The sequence below is a fragment of the Perna viridis genome, chromosome 11 (genome assembly GCF_037379345.1).
Source record: "Perna viridis isolate PV_CMFRI_1.1 ecotype Kerala chromosome 11, ASM3737934v1, whole genome shotgun sequence".
Lineage (NCBI taxonomy): Eukaryota > Metazoa > Mollusca > Bivalvia > Mytilida > Mytilidae > Perna > Perna viridis.
The window spans coordinates 11,164,210-11,182,926 of record NC_142455.1 but is presented as its reverse complement, the minus strand read 5'-3'; the positions used below and the strand labels follow the sequence as shown (position 1 = coordinate 11,182,926).

General features: G+C 33.5%; 1 protein-coding gene across 3 annotated transcripts in view; it reads right to left on the bottom strand.

Moving 5' to 3' along the window:
- The window catches only part of LOC148602968 (uncharacterized), a 113,242-nt gene that overhangs the window by 87,027 nt on the left and 7,498 nt on the right, over positions 1–18,717 (bottom strand). Inside the window, exons 8-15 of one of the 3 annotated variants that reach the window (XM_088551584.1) lie at positions 18,139–18,493; positions 17,770–17,961; positions 15,746–16,017; positions 14,404–14,668; positions 13,482–13,782; positions 12,438–12,461; positions 11,761–11,838; positions 2,588–2,739 (exon numbers count right to left, since the gene is read on the bottom strand). In XM_088551584.1, coding sequence (XP_088407710.1) covers positions 2,669–2,739; positions 11,761–11,838; positions 12,438–12,461; positions 13,482–13,782; positions 14,404–14,668; positions 15,746–16,017; positions 17,770–17,961; positions 18,139–18,493 — 1,558 coding nt within the window. In that variant the 3' untranslated portion in view covers positions 2,588–2,668. Of the gene's footprint in view, positions 1–2,587; positions 2,740–9,571; positions 10,256–11,760; positions 11,839–12,437; positions 12,462–13,481; positions 13,783–14,403; positions 14,669–15,745; positions 16,018–17,769; positions 17,962–18,138; positions 18,494–18,717 lie in introns of those variants that run through there. The other 2 variants (XM_088551585.1, XM_088551586.1) reach the window with 2 other exon arrangements.

Genomic DNA, 18,717 nt, shown 5'->3' with positions numbered 1-18,717 from the left:
CTACTCTCCATGCGAAATTGGCCTGACGCGAAAAAAATAGGAAAAACAAGCACAGCTCTTATTACCTATCACCGACATCTGCTGATGATATTACTCTTCATCTAATAAATCAGATGTCAACAGACTGGAGAAATATCAGGGGGTATTATCAAATGGTAAACTATTGTGTGCAGATTATTATATCTGTAAAGTAGTGTGTATCAGCAATGACGGAACAGAAGAATAGAAATTTAAATTGCCACATGATGCTTGGAATATAACTTATATAAGACAGTAACGAAGCCGTATCAAGTGGACAAAGTGATGTGGGAAAGCATCATTAAATGACTAAGAAACCAGATTAATCATCAAAACATATGATATTCCTTCATACGTGTTAGGAGATGAAAGAATAGGGTATTCAGGTCATGGAGTTCTCGAACGGTTCATTGACTAGAATTAATTCGCCAACGGTTGCAATATCATCACATTCTTATATCATATCGTTTAGAGACAATATTCACATCACAGATCGCGATAAACATAGTGCTGTTTGTTATGACATGACAGATGAGATAATTTAGAAAAACGATAAGATCTTGTGATGTCCTTCTGGTATGGTCAGAAATGGATTTGTCTTTGTTGTTTGTTGGAAAACGTATTGTGTAGTAGTTATCTCCCCTGACTGTTGAGAATGCCGACAGTTGCTGTCAAAAGTTGATGGTCTTCAGAAGCCAATGCACTTTTTCTACGTCAAAAATGAAGCCGGAATCGTTATGTTAAATGAACAAAAATCAATTTTGAGGTATTCAATTAGACTTTGATATCCATTTTAAATGCGTTATGAAAATTGACCGTCATATCCATATTGCGTTATGTTTTCTTTAAAACGAAATAAAAGATACAGGCGAACTGTTGGTTTAAGTTTCACCAATAAAATTTTGATCATACAAACAATACACTCTTTGGAGAAATATTGATTTAATTGTAAAGGGAAGGCGGGATAAACAGACATTTTAAATCTGTGCTGGGTGTTCATGGAAATGCAATTTTCTCGACGTTTTTATACATAATAAAGTTCTGCTGGCTGTGTATGCGTTGTTGGTACAAAACACACACATAGTATAAAAAGAAACAAATATTAAACTCACTTTGATACAATAAAACTTATATTGAATATTAGTACCAAAGTAAGAAAGGTTAATGGTCAACTCCTCTTAAACCCTTAAAGCAATTTGAACAAAACTGTACACCATTGATGTATGGTAGATGATCGTAGATCCTTGATAACGGTTACTCATTTTGTTTGGATTCATCAAATTAGGTATGTGCCCACACTTTGCTCAATCGATCGCGATTTCGCGGGCATGCTGTAGTTAGTACTAAAGAAAAGAATGTGATATCTATAAATGAAATTTGCTTCTTAAAACAAGTGCATTTCAGTCTGCGATATGATTCTACTTTCACTCAATGTGTTGATTAGTTGAGATATTAAGCTTTGTCGTTTAGGTCTATATTACGTAACGATCAATTTTTTTCACAACGACTGTTGCAGTTCAAACCAACTTTGTATTTTGATAGTCATAGGCAGACTCCCCCATTTCATGCATGATCAAAGTAAAAAAAATATCTAGAGTACTTGTGGCAAAGACATTATAAAATTGTTTAATGATATTTTATGACAAACATATTTTTATCTTATAGGATTATATGATAAATTTGAATTATCTATACGTATATGAAGCACCGAGAAAAGTTGGCGACATTTCCTACACTAAAACAGAACTGTTAAACTCATTCAAAAATGAATAATGAGAACATGAATTAGCGAGGCGTAAAATCTTGACCAATTTAGTGCCTACCCATATTAAATGAGCATAAAGCCCGAATCATCTTAAGCGTTTGAAAAAAAGCCTTTTAACTGGCCCGTTTTGTTTTGTTTTGTTTTGTTTTGTTTTTTGTTGTTTCTTTTTTTTTTTTTTTTTTGTTGTTTGTTTTTTTCCGTTTGTTGTAAGATGCAGCTACGCAACCCGGACTTAACTTAAATAGTTTCATTTGTATAAAATTGCTTTAAAAGACCGACATCAACAGCTTTCCTTTACCATCGGTTTCTACGTTTAAGTCTAGATATGAGACTGACTTCACTGTGTCTGTAGTATCCTTTATCTCAAGTTCTTTGGGGTAGATGCGATGTATTGAATTCCCAGAACTAGGATTTATAAAGATAATACGTCATCTATGTAGTGGAAACTGATTAAAGGATATAGCTAAACGATATTCTTTCTTTTGGATCATATAACCTATAAAGTCAGCCTCATAAGCGTGAAGGAAAAGGTCAGCAAGTAGAGGAGCACTATTTGTTCCCATTGGAAAAACGCGTTCACCACACTGGACAAATATGTTGTCGATCAAAAATTCGAGCATTTTGAAAACGTCTTCTTCTGAATATTTGAAAGATTATTTGGAAGTATTTCTTACAAAGTATGAGGAATCTTTACCAAGAACTATATATTTGTATCCAGGTGTGCCATCTATTTTGGAGAAACAACGATTTATAATTGTTTACGTCGGGATTTTAACTGAGTATGGAGAATAGAAGTATACAGTGTTGAAAAATCAAAGGTTTTAATGCTATTATATTCTAATAATTATCTTGAATTGAGGGTCTCTAGAAGATCTCTCGAATTTTTCAGGATCCATACTGAATACCACTACGGGAGTAACAAGTGTTGTGGTAGGACTGCAGACTCTCTTTGGCAGCTGTGAGTATAGAAGTTAAAAGTTTTAAAAGAGGTTAGTAGCACATTTTGCAAATCCAGCTATGTAACATTAATTCATGATGCATACATACATGTTACAATGCCACTCTAATAAACTACAAATATGTATCAACGCAGGTGATGAAATATGTGCATATAACATATAATAGACATAGAACATTTAATGCAAATCCTTAGATGAATGCAGAGGAATTCATCTGGGAACATTCAATGAGGCAGTGGATGGAATAAACTACTGTCAAATGATTTTAAACGAATGCAAAATGACCTTTAAGCTACAATGCAAGTGTAAGTGCTTATATATCACGTAACACGAAACAGACTTTTAACCATTCTTATAATACAATGGTGATGTTAATATTTTATAATGTTAGGGATGATGAACCTTTATGCGCCAAACGATTTGTTTTTATGATGACTAAATCGAAATATACACCTTTTAAATTTGGAGACAAATGTAATGTACAATGAAAGTTTTATGAAACTATCTGATCTGAACTTAGCTGATTATGAAAGAATTATGAAAACACAAGTGTGATAAAATGTAGCCATAGCCGAAATAACGATACTATATCTGCAATAAAACGACCCCCTTTTGAAAATCAAATGAATGTTCTCTGTTTAAACGGGTTCTTTAATCATTGTTTAAAAACACTTAATTGGTTTGCATCTGTTTCTGGATATTTGATCCAAAGTAATATAGTATCAGACACAGTGGCTGATCAAGATAACTATAGAAGAAGTTAGGGCAAATCAGTGAACCTAATAATTATCATGAAAAATGTAAAAAAAAACAATGTATACAAATTGTCCAATACTGTGATTATTAAAATATACTAAATAACGAATTTGCTACTTTCCAATATTTGGTATGAAAGGCATAATAAAAGCTGGACATTCCAAGGGATATCGCCCGATTAACTAGATCAGAGACAACAAAATACAATTATCCATAGTGTGTTTATTTATCTTGCAAGTTGTTGATAGTACGGTTTTTTAACACGATAAACAAAATATTTCACGTAGTGACATACGAAGTATGCAACGACTATGGCCAATCACCTTGTTGTGAATTGAACTTACAATAAAGTAAGTTTATACTTAGTTATACGAAGTAACACAATCCATGTTTTCATTTGAATGGTGATTGTTTATATATGATTATTTCAACCGTCAACACATTTATTATGTTTCTATATATGATGTTTTCTTTGTACTTTAAACGTGCTTTCGTTTCCAGTAAACATTATGTTCGTCTCAGACTTCAAAAGGGGTGGTTGAGATTACGTTAAAGTACTATATCCCAGCGCATTTTTTTGTGCCTGTCCCACTCTCTGGCCTTAGTATGCCTTGTTAAGTTTTGCATTCAGTTTACTTTTACGTTGCTGGTGTATATAAGGGCAATTATTTCGCTGTACCCGTGTAAAATGTTATTTTTTGGGACCAGCTGCTGCAACCTGTCCTGCGGTATGAGTGTATCCTAGTCTTTCATAGAAGTGGCTTTGAGTTGAATTTGTTCATCCCGTTGTGGTTGTTGTCTCTTTGACATATTCATCATATCTATTAACAACATCTATTTGACATCCTCTGTATGTACTTATCCGACCATTTATCAACATTCATCTAGGGCAGTCATTTAGCATTTAACTATATTTATTGATAAGCGACTTCTACATATATGTTTGAATTAATTCGACTTAAAAGACCATAAAATTGCGTCCGTGTATAGAGGTATAGAGTAGTTTGATACAACAGCAGATATCAAACCCTAAATAGTTGAGGCAAAAAGTTAATGCAGTTTTTTTTCAATGATATCATCTGATGGGTGACTATTCGATCAGCAAATACTGCCAATATGTTCTGAGAAGGAACCAGTAGGCTATCATGATAAGCTATCAAAGTCGTCGCAGAATCAAGAGTTGATTACATTGAAATGATCGATCGACTTTACACATGTTAGTTCCATTTTGTATTTGTGATTTTATGGTATACAGAAAAAAAAGTTTTTGCTGAAAAAGTTGTCCATAGATTTCATAAAAACGGATTTGATATATACCTGCTTTTATGTGCGTGTGTGTGTGTGTGTTTATATGGTTACTCCTAAAATGAAGCAGAAATTTTGAACCTTACGTCAGGTTAAATTGGGATATAAACAAAAACTCTATAGTAAAAATACAATGATGGCTATTGTGTAAGTGACAGTTTAGGCTTTGTGGTCGTTTAACATCGTAGCTATGTAAACATTGCTCTCTTATCTTATTTATAAAAAAGTATAGGTCTTTATTCAATTAATAAGTTATCATTAAAACGATTTTTTCGTTCCATAATAGCGCAACCTTAATGAAGGAGTGATGTTTTCGTCAAAGAAGTTTCTTTTATACAAAACACTGGTCACCATTAACGATTTCTGCATTTTAATTGTCTGGATGAATGTGACGTTTTTGGTGTTTTATTCATGTTTATACGTATTTATATTTAAATTAAGAACTAAATACGTTTATTTATTTCTTTAAAAAATCTTATTTTATCTTTCTATATAAATGTACAATAATTAAGTTAGTTCAACTAATTTCAATTCATTGTTTTGTTTAATGTCATAAGTTGCAAATTGATCTTAAAGCGCGCATATCCATAGCTGGTGACATGAGTCAATATTTTATAGCGATTGTAAGTGCGCTTATGATATTGACCAGAAAATGCACGATAAGGTAAAAGGGAAAGCATTTTTATCCACTTTGTTTTTTGTTGTTTTTTTTTTCATGTAGAATTCAGATTTGTTATCATGGCAAGTGCTTTTCCATGTTGACACATCGACACATATCAATACCTGCAGAAGTATGGTGCCCGGAATGTGAAGAGGCATTGTGTGGAAACTGCTATCATCACGAAATAATAGAAATATCTAAATATATCGAGCAGTTTGTAGACTTATTATCAGAAAAAGAATGAAATATTATAAACAACCAAGAAATGCTATGTAAAGTAAAAGATCATGCCTCAAGCCTTCAGGCATTTTTAGTCACCAAGCAAATGGTTGTTGAAGTAGATGCGTGTGAGAAGTTTCTGGCATCATTCGTTCAAAGCAACAATTTGAAGTCAAAACATCTTACCTTTCGAAGCCAACGTATCGGACTTTTTGTCAAAAGTTCAAAACCTAGGACAAATATGTGTAGAGGAATCACCATGCGAAGTAAGCCTGATGCGAAAAAAAGGAAAAACAAGCACAATTCTTATTACATATCACAACACCGACATCTGTTGATTATATTACTTTTCACCTAAAGAATCAGATGTCAACAAATTGGAGAGATATCGGCGGTTTAACGTTATTACCAAACGGTAAATTATTGTATGCGGATTATTTCTATCCTCACGATAAAGTAGTGTGTATCAGTGATGACGGAACAACAGAATGGGAACTTAAACTGCCACATGCTGCTTTCGATATAGAACTTATAGAAGAAAGTAAGGTAGCCGTGTCAGGTGGTGCATTCGGGCCTTGGAAGGTATCATTAATTGACCTAAAACGCAGGTTAATCACCAATATTAATACCAAATATTGGAAAGGTATGATCTTCCTTCATGGGCTTGTGGCATATCGGCGATGAATGGTAAACATTTAATGTAATGGTTATCACCCTTGATGGTCAATTTCGCCGTCAGTTACTGACAAAAGAAAATGGCCTTAACAGTCTTCAATCTACTTTTTACGACACGAAAGCGATGGAAATATTTATTGCCAATGAAAGCAAAGCTATTTTTGGACATACATTTTGAACGCACAGGTTGAATTCTTATTTACCTTCGATGATAAGAATTTTTAATGATTTGCTTTGTGATTTAACTATTTAAATCAAACGAAGTATGGTCTGAAGATTCGAAGTAAATTTTTATATATTTGAAATATATATTTTTTAATTATTGGTCATGTTGATTTACATATATATAACTGTATGTTTTGGTTTTTTTAATATTTAGGTGAGTAAAAATAAACAAAAACAGGATCAAATTCAAATGTCAAACGATGTCGTGAACAATGTGCTGTTAACACGTATCAAGTATATTCTTATTCTTAAAAACCTTTAGAAAACATTTTGTGCAAATTGGGCACAACAAAACAGAAGGATTTGTATTCCTTAGTCTCATGTCTAAGAGATAAGTTTAAAGGATAACAGCAATATCAGATATTATACAGTAAAGAAACATACACAACTTTCAGAAAACAGAAACTACAAATCAGCACAAAGAAGCTGAAAGAAGTATTTACAATTATCATAGATACCAACGTTTTCCTTGAATACATGAAGAGTTTGAAAATTAGCAAATAAACTGACGGATAACGAGTATAACGTTTATGTATTAAAATATGTAAAGATAACTGCAACTGCAGTTGTCTTACAATAACATGTATTTAATGAAGAAATGTGTTTTGCGACATCAACGTTTCAGAAGATAAATAATTTGAAATTTCAAAATCTCTGCGTACACACACGTGTCAATTCGATTCGTTTCCAAATAGCATTTACCGGCATCTTTTTTTTCTTTTTCCCGTTTCACACAGCTTGCAAGATGCCAACCGTCGCAAAAGATTGTGGAAAATGAGTTAAAACGGATAAGATGACATTGATTGAAGGAAAAGGCACGGTGACACTTCTAACAAGTTTTCATTACAAACATCTGTCAGTAAATTAGAAATGGTTCATTCACGTTACGCTTTTCAACAGCTACATTATTTATATCTTGTTAGGGAAGATTTAAGAACTTAAATTAAAACAATAATGTCAATAATAATGACTGTATTTTATGCCCATTTTTGGACGCTTACCCTACCGGTGCACCTGGTCCATGCTCCCAGTTTTTAGTGGAGTCCGAGTTGCTCATTTACTTTTGTTACTTTGTATGTATGATTTTAGTTACTTTATGTTCTTTGTTGTGAATGTCTGTTTTCCATGTCTGGTCTTTGTCCCTGGATTACATTCTTTGGATTACCGCTATAACCTTGGTTCCCTTGATTACTCTTTGGGATGTGTGTAAGTTCTTTTTTATAAACATTTGCAAATGGTAAGTAAAACATGAAATGCAAATAACAATATAATTAGATGAGTGACAAACCTGCAAAGGAGTAACACGGAACAACCTAAGAACAAAGCTTCTAAGTACTCCCACCGTTTGAAGCTTAGGAATCTGTCAAGGAAAAGTGAAACGGACGATGCCCTGGGTAAATACATGTGAATCGTAAAATTGCTATAACTTTTTTTTTATAATTAATTTTTTTTTTTTAATTTTTAAACTTAAATTCAACTAATACGTTGGTCAGAACAAATGCAAGACAATGTGAATATGTAGTTTAATCAACAAAATGAAGTATCAGCATATAATACTATAACAATTTTATTTATTATAACTAAAACAATTGTGAGCAAGGCTCACTTACTTGATACCCACTCCCCATTTGATAACATACACATTTTAACCTCCATTTGACTTGGGTCAAATCATAAGTAGGAGGTGCACAATGAGACCAAGCAGAAACGATTCTGTGAAAAGTTCCATTCTGTGGTATGGGAGAAGTAACGAATAAGAGATGGGTCCCCACTTGTCTCCATAAAATAAAAGTTTTGCTGTTGTAAAACCCCAAATTGACCCGTGTCAAATTTTTAAATAGGAACATGTTATATCTGTGCAAATTTCAACCAATGCCATTCAGTGGTATGGGGGAGTAAGGAATAAGGGATGGGTCCCCTCTTGTCCCCATTTTAACGAATGACAAAGTCCATGTTTTGCTCTATGAAACCAATAAATAGGTTCGGATCTAAGATAGGAAATGCACAATGATAACATGTAATACAGATTATGTGAAGGTTTCATTTAAATCCATTTCGTGGTGTGGTAGGATAAACGGATTAATAATGCGTCCCCCCCCCCGTGAAACGGAAGGACGGACGCACACCACTATCACTGTGTACCCACTTGCAATGTAGATGTTATAATATAGGCAAATAAGATGTAATTTGGGAGAATGTCGATGTCGAACTCAGTCCATTATTACTTTATCTGTACAATTATCAAATGTTAATATCTGTTACTACTCTATTACAGGAATGAAAACTTTAAAATGAAACACGCTTAAAAATTCATTGCCAAATATGTCAAAATATCAATTTGTTATGATTTTTTATAAATTACGAGTATGTTTTGTATATTGTAATTCTTTTTATTTTACTATAATATGGATTAAATATAGTAGTAACTGAAAAATCGTTCCTTTAATTTATAATGAATCACCGATTTTTTTTTTTTAATTTTGCATTTGTTTTAAACGAAACATTTGGCCTGCCATTTTATTCATCGAAATTTTAATTTCAGTTTTATTGTAACTAAATTTTGTCTTTTATTTTTCTGTGAGGTCGTTCTTGCGTCTTCACTTTTATTAAAGTGTATCCGCTCTACAAAGATCACCCCTTAATTGTTATACCCCTTGCAAACAAAGTTAAGGGGGTATATAGAAATCACCTTGTCTGCCTGCCTGTCTGTCTGTCCACAGCAAAACTTTTACTAAACCACTCTAGAGATTTTCTAAAATGTTTTATTGGACGGCTAGGCATTATATGTTGATGTACATGAAGGAGTATAGTTACTGCCATAGGACTATAAAGGGAGATGATTCAACTAAAGGGTTATACATGTTAACCCATCGTCAGAGTAACTCCTTAACTGATCAAGGGATTTTGATTAAATTGTATAGGAAGGTCGGGAATCATATGAAGATGTGTAAGAAGGAATTTATTTATTTATTTTTTTTTTTTTTTGGGGGGGGGGGTCTATAAAGGGAGAAAATTTAACTTACCGATTATATATCTGATTCATATTTGAAGTGGGGGCATTCTCTTTGTCAACTTGTCAAATAATTTCTAGTTTGTACCTTAACTAAGCTGATTATATATGATCAATGAATTAATCTGTTCGTTGTTTTAAATGCATCACCTGGTGCCCGATTAATACAAAGGCACAAAATTCTTAAAATCTAAAACAAAACTCCTTTTCAGATCTATCAATGGAAAAAATCATTTCATACCAGTTTGCATTTTTGATCATAATATGGTATATCTATAAATGACATCTTGAAATGTTATTAATTTCTCTTCAACATCTATTTTTTTAAGACTTTTTTTCCCTTTTTATCACAATTAAATGATAATATAATAATAACTGAGGACACAAGTGCTTGCGTTGTAAATGTCAATGAAGTCATAAACAAAACAGATTATCACTGATCGTCGTACGTTTTCGTAACTCGATGACCTTCTTGTTGTCGACGTGCATCTCTGCGACAAAGTAGTTCTTGTTCGAGTGTCATTAAACCATTCATATACTCTTGATGAAGAATGAATTATGACAATCGGAGGTGAAAAAAAAACATAGCTTTTGTTTTTCGTAAATTTCCATTTAAAGCTCCAAGTATACCAGCTGTTGTGTTTACATCTCGTAACCTGAAGCTGAACATATGTAAATTAATTTAAAAAACCCTGTATTGCTCACCTGGTAATTTTTTGCCTTTCAAAGCAATAACTCTAACAAGAAGTTGTCCGACAATTTTGATTCAAATGAAGTCTTAAGTAGGACATATCATAAGGATAAGCTCATCAATTACTTATTATAGTTTTCAAGATATTGGCTAAAACTGCTAAAACACCATTTTCAGCTTTCAAGGGCAAAACAAAAAATTAACAGGAGTCGTCCGACATCTGATGCAAAAGTGGCCGCATTTTTCGACGAATCAAAAGTCCCTACATCACTTTTATACAGAATACACCAAGAAATATATATACAATGCATGTGTGTTTCTTATTGGTCCAGCAGTTTCAGGGAAGAGTTTAAGAAAACTATTAACGACGACGACGGGCACCAAGGAATGGCACTAGCTCAGATGACCTATGGCCAGGAGAGTTATAAAGAAGCATACACTGTACAAACTAGGAATTTAAAATTATAATTATAAAGTAATCAAGGGAACCAATGTTATAGTGGTAATCAAAGAGTAATCAAGGGAACCAAGGTTATAACGTAAATCAAAAAGTAATCAAGAGAACCAAGATTATAGCGGTAATCGAAAGAATGCAATCCAGGGACAAAGACCAGACATGGAAAACAGACATACATTACAAAGAACATAAAATAACTAAAATCGTATATACAAAGTAACAAAAGCAAATGAGCAACTATAATTCCACTAAAACTGGGAGCATGGACCAGATGCACCGGTAGGGTAAGCGTCCTCTGCTTTTCTAGAAACACCCGTAACTAAAACCTAAAGTAGTTTTTCGGTTAAGTAACTGTACCACTCAAATTACCGAAAATAGAATAAACAGGCACTACAGTAACATCAAGTACTATACAGGTAAGATTAGATGTAGTGAGATACTTAAAATGACTTTTTTTGCGTGGGGTTGCAGTTAGGAGCCAAATATCTGTATTTGTGAAAACAAAAGAAAAGACAGTGATTTATAATCGCATCCTTTACGAATAAATCTATTGAGGGAGGTTGATAAATCCATTGGATTTTGTTTGAAAGAATTTGCTTGATAGACTATAATTCCATAAAAAAAAACGTGGCAACACCATTTTCAATTCAGAAGCTACAGTTGCTGTTATAGTTTTGTATCAAACTTTTGTCCCGGTAGAAAAAAAACAGTAAAAGTCTTCAGAAGTTTGTATAATCGGTATCCCGGATGTATAAGCTGTAATGAGTCTGTTGCGTCCATTAAAATCTTTCACTTCATTACAGTTACGAGCAAAACGGACCAGTTGTGATATACGTAAATAATATTTTCGAAATTTATCACTTGCTTATGGTAATGAACACAATGTACAATGGTAATAATTTATGCATTAAGAATAAAACAACTACCATCATCATTGGGTTCATTATTCAGGTTGAGCTTACAAGGGCAATAATTTGATCTTTCTATGTTATTTTATACGAACATTTACGAATACATACATCGGAGTCTGGAAGTACTTTTTACTTTGTACTTGAATAATCCAAGTTTGTTTAGCGTTTGATGTGACACTTGATTCTCTATGAAAAGTGAAAAAAAGAACAATTTTTAGAATCGACATTATACATTAGTAAAATATAACAAAAACCAATACATGTGACCAATGTCCATGATGCAGCCTCTCAAGCAATTAGTTATGTTTTAAGCAAATGTTATAAGTAGATGTCTAGCTTTCATTACGGAGTAGAACCATCTGTAAACGGTAAAATTTGAATGGTAACAAATTATTTCCTGAAATAAAGTTATTAGTTAATTTCTTTTTTGTTTTGTTTTGTTTTTGTTTTGTTTTGTTTTATGTTTTGTTTTGTTTTATCTTTGTATTTTTGTTTTGTTTCTTTGTTCGTTTGTTTGCTTTTTTCCATATCGCTTCTTTTCCCTGTTGTCAAGGTGGCATGGTATCCATGCTACTCGTGTGACGTCACAACATTCAAAATGCTCAAAGACAATAAGAACGAAACATGAATGTTATGAAAGCAGTGTCCCGAAACACTCAAGGATTAATTTATGTGTTTCATGTGGAATTACTCCGTAAAAATCCTTAAAATTGTTAGATTGTAATAGAGATCGTAAATTTGTAACAATCAAAGAATTCAATATGATTTACTTAAAAGATACCCACCTGGTTCTATTGTTGTCTTGGTGTCTAAAACATAATAAAAATATTGATATCTTAGTAAGAGTCAATATAAATGCACAAGCATGGAATAACAGGTAACACTTCATCGGAGGATAAAAATATTCTCCAAATGAGTTGTTTAAAAATCAGCACAGAACAGACAATCTAAAGATCAAGGTGAATAATTACATCATAAAAATCATAATTTAAAAAAGTATTTACAGTAGGAATAAAATTACGTCAACCTCAAAGCCGAGGACTCGGACGTTTTACCTGTAAAAAAAGAGGTTCTATAGTAGTTTTCACTTTTTAAATAGTTCTATTACTTTAATACAAACACCTGTTTATAAACAATACTTTCGTGGTCGTTTTTTGGAGACCAACTGATAGCCTTAGGCTGATATTTTCATCCCAGTGGGGTTGTTCTCTCCTTGACATCATACACCATACCTATTCTCGTTATATTTTGTTTATAAATTATACTTCAAAACATATGTAATAACAAATGACTTGATTCATACATAGCTTACTAGTAATATTTTCTATATCAAATACAGTGAAACCTGCCTGATTTGAACCACGAATAAACTGAAAATCTGTCTAAACTTTTTAAAGTCCCTGTATATTGAACCTTGGTAAACCAAACACTGTATTGACCGAACCAAACTTCCAAATCATCGACGATAATGGTTGAGCTTACAATGGATTACATGTTATTTTCTTGTTATTTTTTCAACGAAAAATCGGATTTTCAATAGGATCAAACTGATCCTATCAACAGATGAAGACCGAATTGGCATCTCAGTTTTCTTCTGAATTTTACGGGTCGGACATTATATTTGCAACTAAATGTGTGTTTCTGAAGATATTTCGGTTATATGTGCACTTGGTGTCTACTCTCATTGATTGGTATTTCTTGTAATTACATTTACATATCTTAGTATGTATTGTTATGTTGCAATCTCCGTTGTTTCCAAAAATTATCTTTGCTGTTCGGAAAACGAAGAGGATTCCAATGTAATCGATGATAAGAAAAAAATGTTTTACCCTTTCTTGCCGGGGGTGGTTTAAAAATCTCATAATTCATCACTCCTACAATAGTTTCTTCGTTACACTTCTCTTTCTCGACAAACTTGCGGCCGCCACAGCACGGAAAAAACCCAGGCTTCTTCACAAGTATGCTTCGCTCTACTGTGGTTTCCATGGAGACGTCAACAACGCCACTGTACGGGCGGTCTGCATCCTCCAAGCACATGCTGAAGATTCGGAAGTTGTCACGGTTGGATTGAAAAATGAGGGCAAAACTTTCTTCGCTTGAAACTTCTTGTAGATTTCCAGAGAAAGTGAACTAATAAAAAGTAATAACTACACTTAATCACAATTTTATGATAAAATATGGAATAAAATTTTGGTTTATGCCTATGTTTATGTGTTTTGTTTTATTTTGTGTTTGCTTTTTATTTTTATTGTTTATTTTTGTTTTTTTATAGGGGATATTTGTTGTTTATGTTTTGTTTACGTTTTGTTTTTGTTTTTGTTTTGTTTTTCTTGTATTTCGTCGCTTTGTTTTGTTTTTGTTTTCAATTGTTTGTTGTTGTTGTTTTTTGTTATATGCGAACTCTATTGGTTCCCTTTTCCTGTTCGGTTGATTTCGCGCAATGTTTCTATACCTATGGTTATCTGAGGCCCCTTAATAAAACCTATGTAGCACCTATGTGTATATGTGAATTTGTTTTTGTCGGATGTGGGTGTTTGCAGTTGTCCTTAATTCGTGAATTCTGTATATCCTGAGCTGGACAATATATTGTTTATAAATAGAAATGATGAAATGTCTAAAATGTTCTGATGGTGTTGATCACTAGGCAACAAAATTATCGCTTCATGACATAAATTGAACAATTTTTGTGTCAAGAAAATCATATTATGACAAAACAAAATATTTGATGAATGATGACAATAGTAAACTTACGATGAAACGTTGTCCATTTTTTGCATTACATTCGTTGCTTTTTTTCAATGACTGTTCGTTGTAGCCCAATTTCACCCAGTTTTGTATTCTTGTATCCATCTTGCGTGGAGTAGTGCCTTCTACTATGACCAGTAAATTGTCTGCGTTAACCCATTTTGTAAGCAGGAAAAATTCAATCTTTTTCTGTCTATTTACCGATCTTTCCAAAGCGCTAACAACGCCTATAAGATCTGTCTTGATCTTTTCTTTAGATGAGCCAGCATAACTAAAACAATAATTGGAAGCATTTTAATATAACCTGAATATGAATTGTTACCGCGAATCAACACTGTTTATAATAATCTGGGCAACCCTTTTTGGTGAATCGATCTAGTTTACATTAAAATGCGGGGTTTAGTACTTGGCATGGCTAATTTCTAAAAGCTATGAATGTACGGGAAATTTTAGTTAAGTGTCAAAATCAAATTATCGTGAAACACTGCATACATTTGTACTGATCACGTAAAAACACTTAAGGTTCATCTTTCACCTTTCGACAAATATGGCCTCAATTTCACCACGTATGTCCCTCTGACTACAGCCAATCCTGTATATCTAGAAGATTTGAAGGCATAACATCCCCTAGATATGAGAAAGTTACATTTATTTTATGTAAAATTATATCAAAAACAGGCCTGACTTATGCTGTTTTAATTTTATCAATTCTGCAGAGAGGGCGAAAATTAACTAAGACTGAATAATGTTTTAAGATGTTCCACATGCACTGATGGTAAACTCTATCCACATTGACATGCTGGTCAATAGAAGCAAAACACCCGGCTATGCACAATATACGATTTAAACTGTGTAAGAATTATCAAGGGAACTCATGTTATAGCGGTAATTAAAAGAATGTAATCCAGGGACAAAGACCAGACATGGACATCAGACATACACAACAAAGAGCATAAAGTAACTAAAATCATACATACAAAGTAACAAAAGCAAATGAGCAACTCGGACTCCACAAAAAACTGGGAGCATAGACCAGGTGCACCTTTAGGGTAAGCGTAAGTAAGTAGACCATGTCAAGTGATTCTCAGGTGTTCTCTGCAGAATTGAAAAATTAACCCTGCAAAAGTCTGACCAAGTTTTTGATATAATTTTACTTTAATTTTGATCTAACTTTTTAATATCTAGGGGATGCTATGCCTTAAAATTCTTTTTGATACACCTGCAGGTTTGTCTGTAGTCAGAAGGCAATTAGTGGTGAAATTGAGGCATATTTGTCGAACTTTAATTCAATTTATATATAAAAAATATTCCACTTAACATATTTTGAAAAGCAGCATTGTATACGTACATAGAAAAGTGTTTAATCTTGAATGTTGCAGCCTTTCCAGATGCATCCATCTCCGCTTCCAAAATTTTCCAGTCCTCTATGCCATTTGGTGACTCTTTTGAAGTGGCAAGTATAACCATTTCATCACCTTCATCCATTTTGTGGTGTATGGGGATTTTTAGCCCAATTTCTTGTTTCGGTTGTTGGCCATCTGACATCGAGATATCGATGACGTTTGTCATCAAAATGTCCCCTGCGTTTTCTTCTTCATTAACTTCTTTAGTGTCCATTACCTAAATTTCAACAGTAAAAATGATGTTTAGTCGGTACTTCGCCTTTGATGTACACTTTCAAACGTGGCAAGATATCCATTCTCCTTTGCAGAGGGTATATTCGCTGTTTTAACAAAACCAATCAAACTTGACACTTACTAGCGACAATGGCGCAGCTTTTTCGACATACAGAGGAGAGGCTAAAAGAGCTAGTGCTCATGACTCTCAAAGATGCAAACACATTTTTTCCATCGCAATGTTTAATCACATCATCTTTATGTAAGGGTTTTAAGAGGTGCAGATCTAATGGCAGGCGTGCCGGGCATACGCACCCCCCCCCCCAAAAAAAAGGGGGGTATTTTCACAATTTTACCCGCAATTTTTTTTTCTTGCCTCGCTTCGGTGGACTTTCAATTCTACTAACGCCCCCTAACCTAAATTCCTGGATCTACCCCTGTTTAAAATTAGACAGAGATACATTTTGTTACTATTAAAAATCTTAAAATAAGTTGCTGATGTTGATCAGTTAATTTTACGTGATTTATAATTTGTGATTATCAAGCTTAAGATCAACCATTCAGCAAATGTTTAATTTTTCTATGTATTTTTCTTTTCGACATTTATTTTTTTTTTTATTTTAGGTTATTTTCGAACATTTTCAAATATTCGTTACATAACGAAACTTTGTCAAATTAAAATATATCGCCCAGTTGTGAATCGTTTCGCAAGTTTTGATTAGACCTCATGACAAAGTGTGTCCGGGAGCTACATTGTTATAGCTAGACTCTTACAGAATTTAAGTAACTTGCAATGTGACGAGTGCTGCTGGAGAAGAAGGGCATGGATATATCCTTTCGGACGATTCGCTTTCACTTCCGATGGGAGTTCATATTGAAAGCGCTTTAGTTTCTTGTGTGTGATATCTTGTTTCCTAGTATATGATATTTTTATCCTGTTTACTAGCATTTGGTTACGGTCAATCGTTTATGTTTCTTCGTTGTTTTCACGTTTCTGTCCGTGTATTTTGACTCAAGACTTGGATTTTGAAGTCTCTCATATTTTTTAACCTCTGGTAGTTTTTGTAAATATTCAAAGCCATACACCTCTATCACACTAGGTACAAAACCCGTTATGTAAATTCGTACAGTATGACAGAAACAAGTTCGCGGATTTGAAATGAGTATACTGTTAGTGCCCATGCTTTGAGAATTGTTGACATCTTCAGTAAAGAAGAGCCTATACTTTAGCTGAATAATATGTAGTAAATCTGGAAGCGGTTATAGGACTGCGGATAGGATTGGAAAGGTCGTGAACAGATTGATAACGGATGCCAAGTATTGCAGCTTGAACGTCGAATGGTTGATAATGTTTGTAAACAACAATTTTCAACTTTTTCAACAATTTCAGCAAAACTACAACTTCAAGAATAGTGACGGTGATTTAATGCTTTATTGACTATTTAATAGTTTTGCCTGATTCTTTCGAAGATTTGTTCTTAAGGAGGTAGACCTAGGGTAAGGGACATGACTCATGAAATCAGTAATATGTTTGCATCATATTCAATTTAACCAAAGCCTCTCAAGCTTCCGTTTGAAGCAGAATAAAATGAATCCAAGTTGATTAGATGCGTACATAAGATTGTTGTAAAATGGTGAATACAAACGTTCCAATGATTTTTAAGAGTTGTGTCCCTTACCCTTAAGGTCTACTTCCTTAAATGCGTTCAGCTAGTAAGTGTTAAATATTCAATTGAAATTACATATAAAAAATTACCTGTAACGAAAGTTCGCCATCCGAATCGAATGAACCTTTAGGAATGTTGATTTCAGCATCGGGTTCGGCTTGAGGAGTAACTGTGACATCCTCTTTAGTGTTGATGGTAAACTTTTCCGGTTTGACTTCTACTCCCATGCAAAAGATCACTGGGATTTTCTTAGTGCTTATTATTAACGTTGCAACAGCATACTGAAAAATATTAGAATTTTAAGTTATGTTTATATCATCCGGTAACATATTATCACACCAAAAATCATGAAGGATGTTTTTTAATTGCTTGCTTATTCTAGACAAAACATTCTATCCCAATTAACTGCATGTATACTAGTGAAATGCCAAAAATAAGTACAAAAATGTACTTCTTACATGATTTGAGTTATCTGTAGTCTCTTCAAAAATTTCAACATTCTCAACATGGCCAATATTTCCATCTGGAGACACCAAAACCAAACTTTCATTTTTTTTCAGCATTGTGTCAATGCGCAATTTAAGCTTCAGTGACTTCCTAGTCTTTCCCCACATGCGCATTTCAAAAATGTCACTGATGATATCATTCTGATTTTTCAAATTTTCCATTGCCTCACAATACTCCGCTTTCATTTTGCCCATGAACAGGAAGTAATTGTCGTCTGCTGGTTCGTCATCGATGATATCCACTTCTAACCCCTTTAGTGATATGACACCAGTGGCTTTTATATAGACAGTTTCAGAGATAACGAAGCTGTAAAATAATTATACATCAAAAATAACCTGTTAGATATGGGTTATATCTAAAGTTAAACTCAAGCAGTAATTGGACCTGGTCCCATAACGAATTTCTGGCATTTCGCAAACCATAGACTTATTTCTCAAAAAATTGTGTTCAAACATATACGGCCTCACAGATGTCACTACCAACTCGCGGGACTCCTACCATCAATTCCAATCTGATTGGTCCAAGTTTGA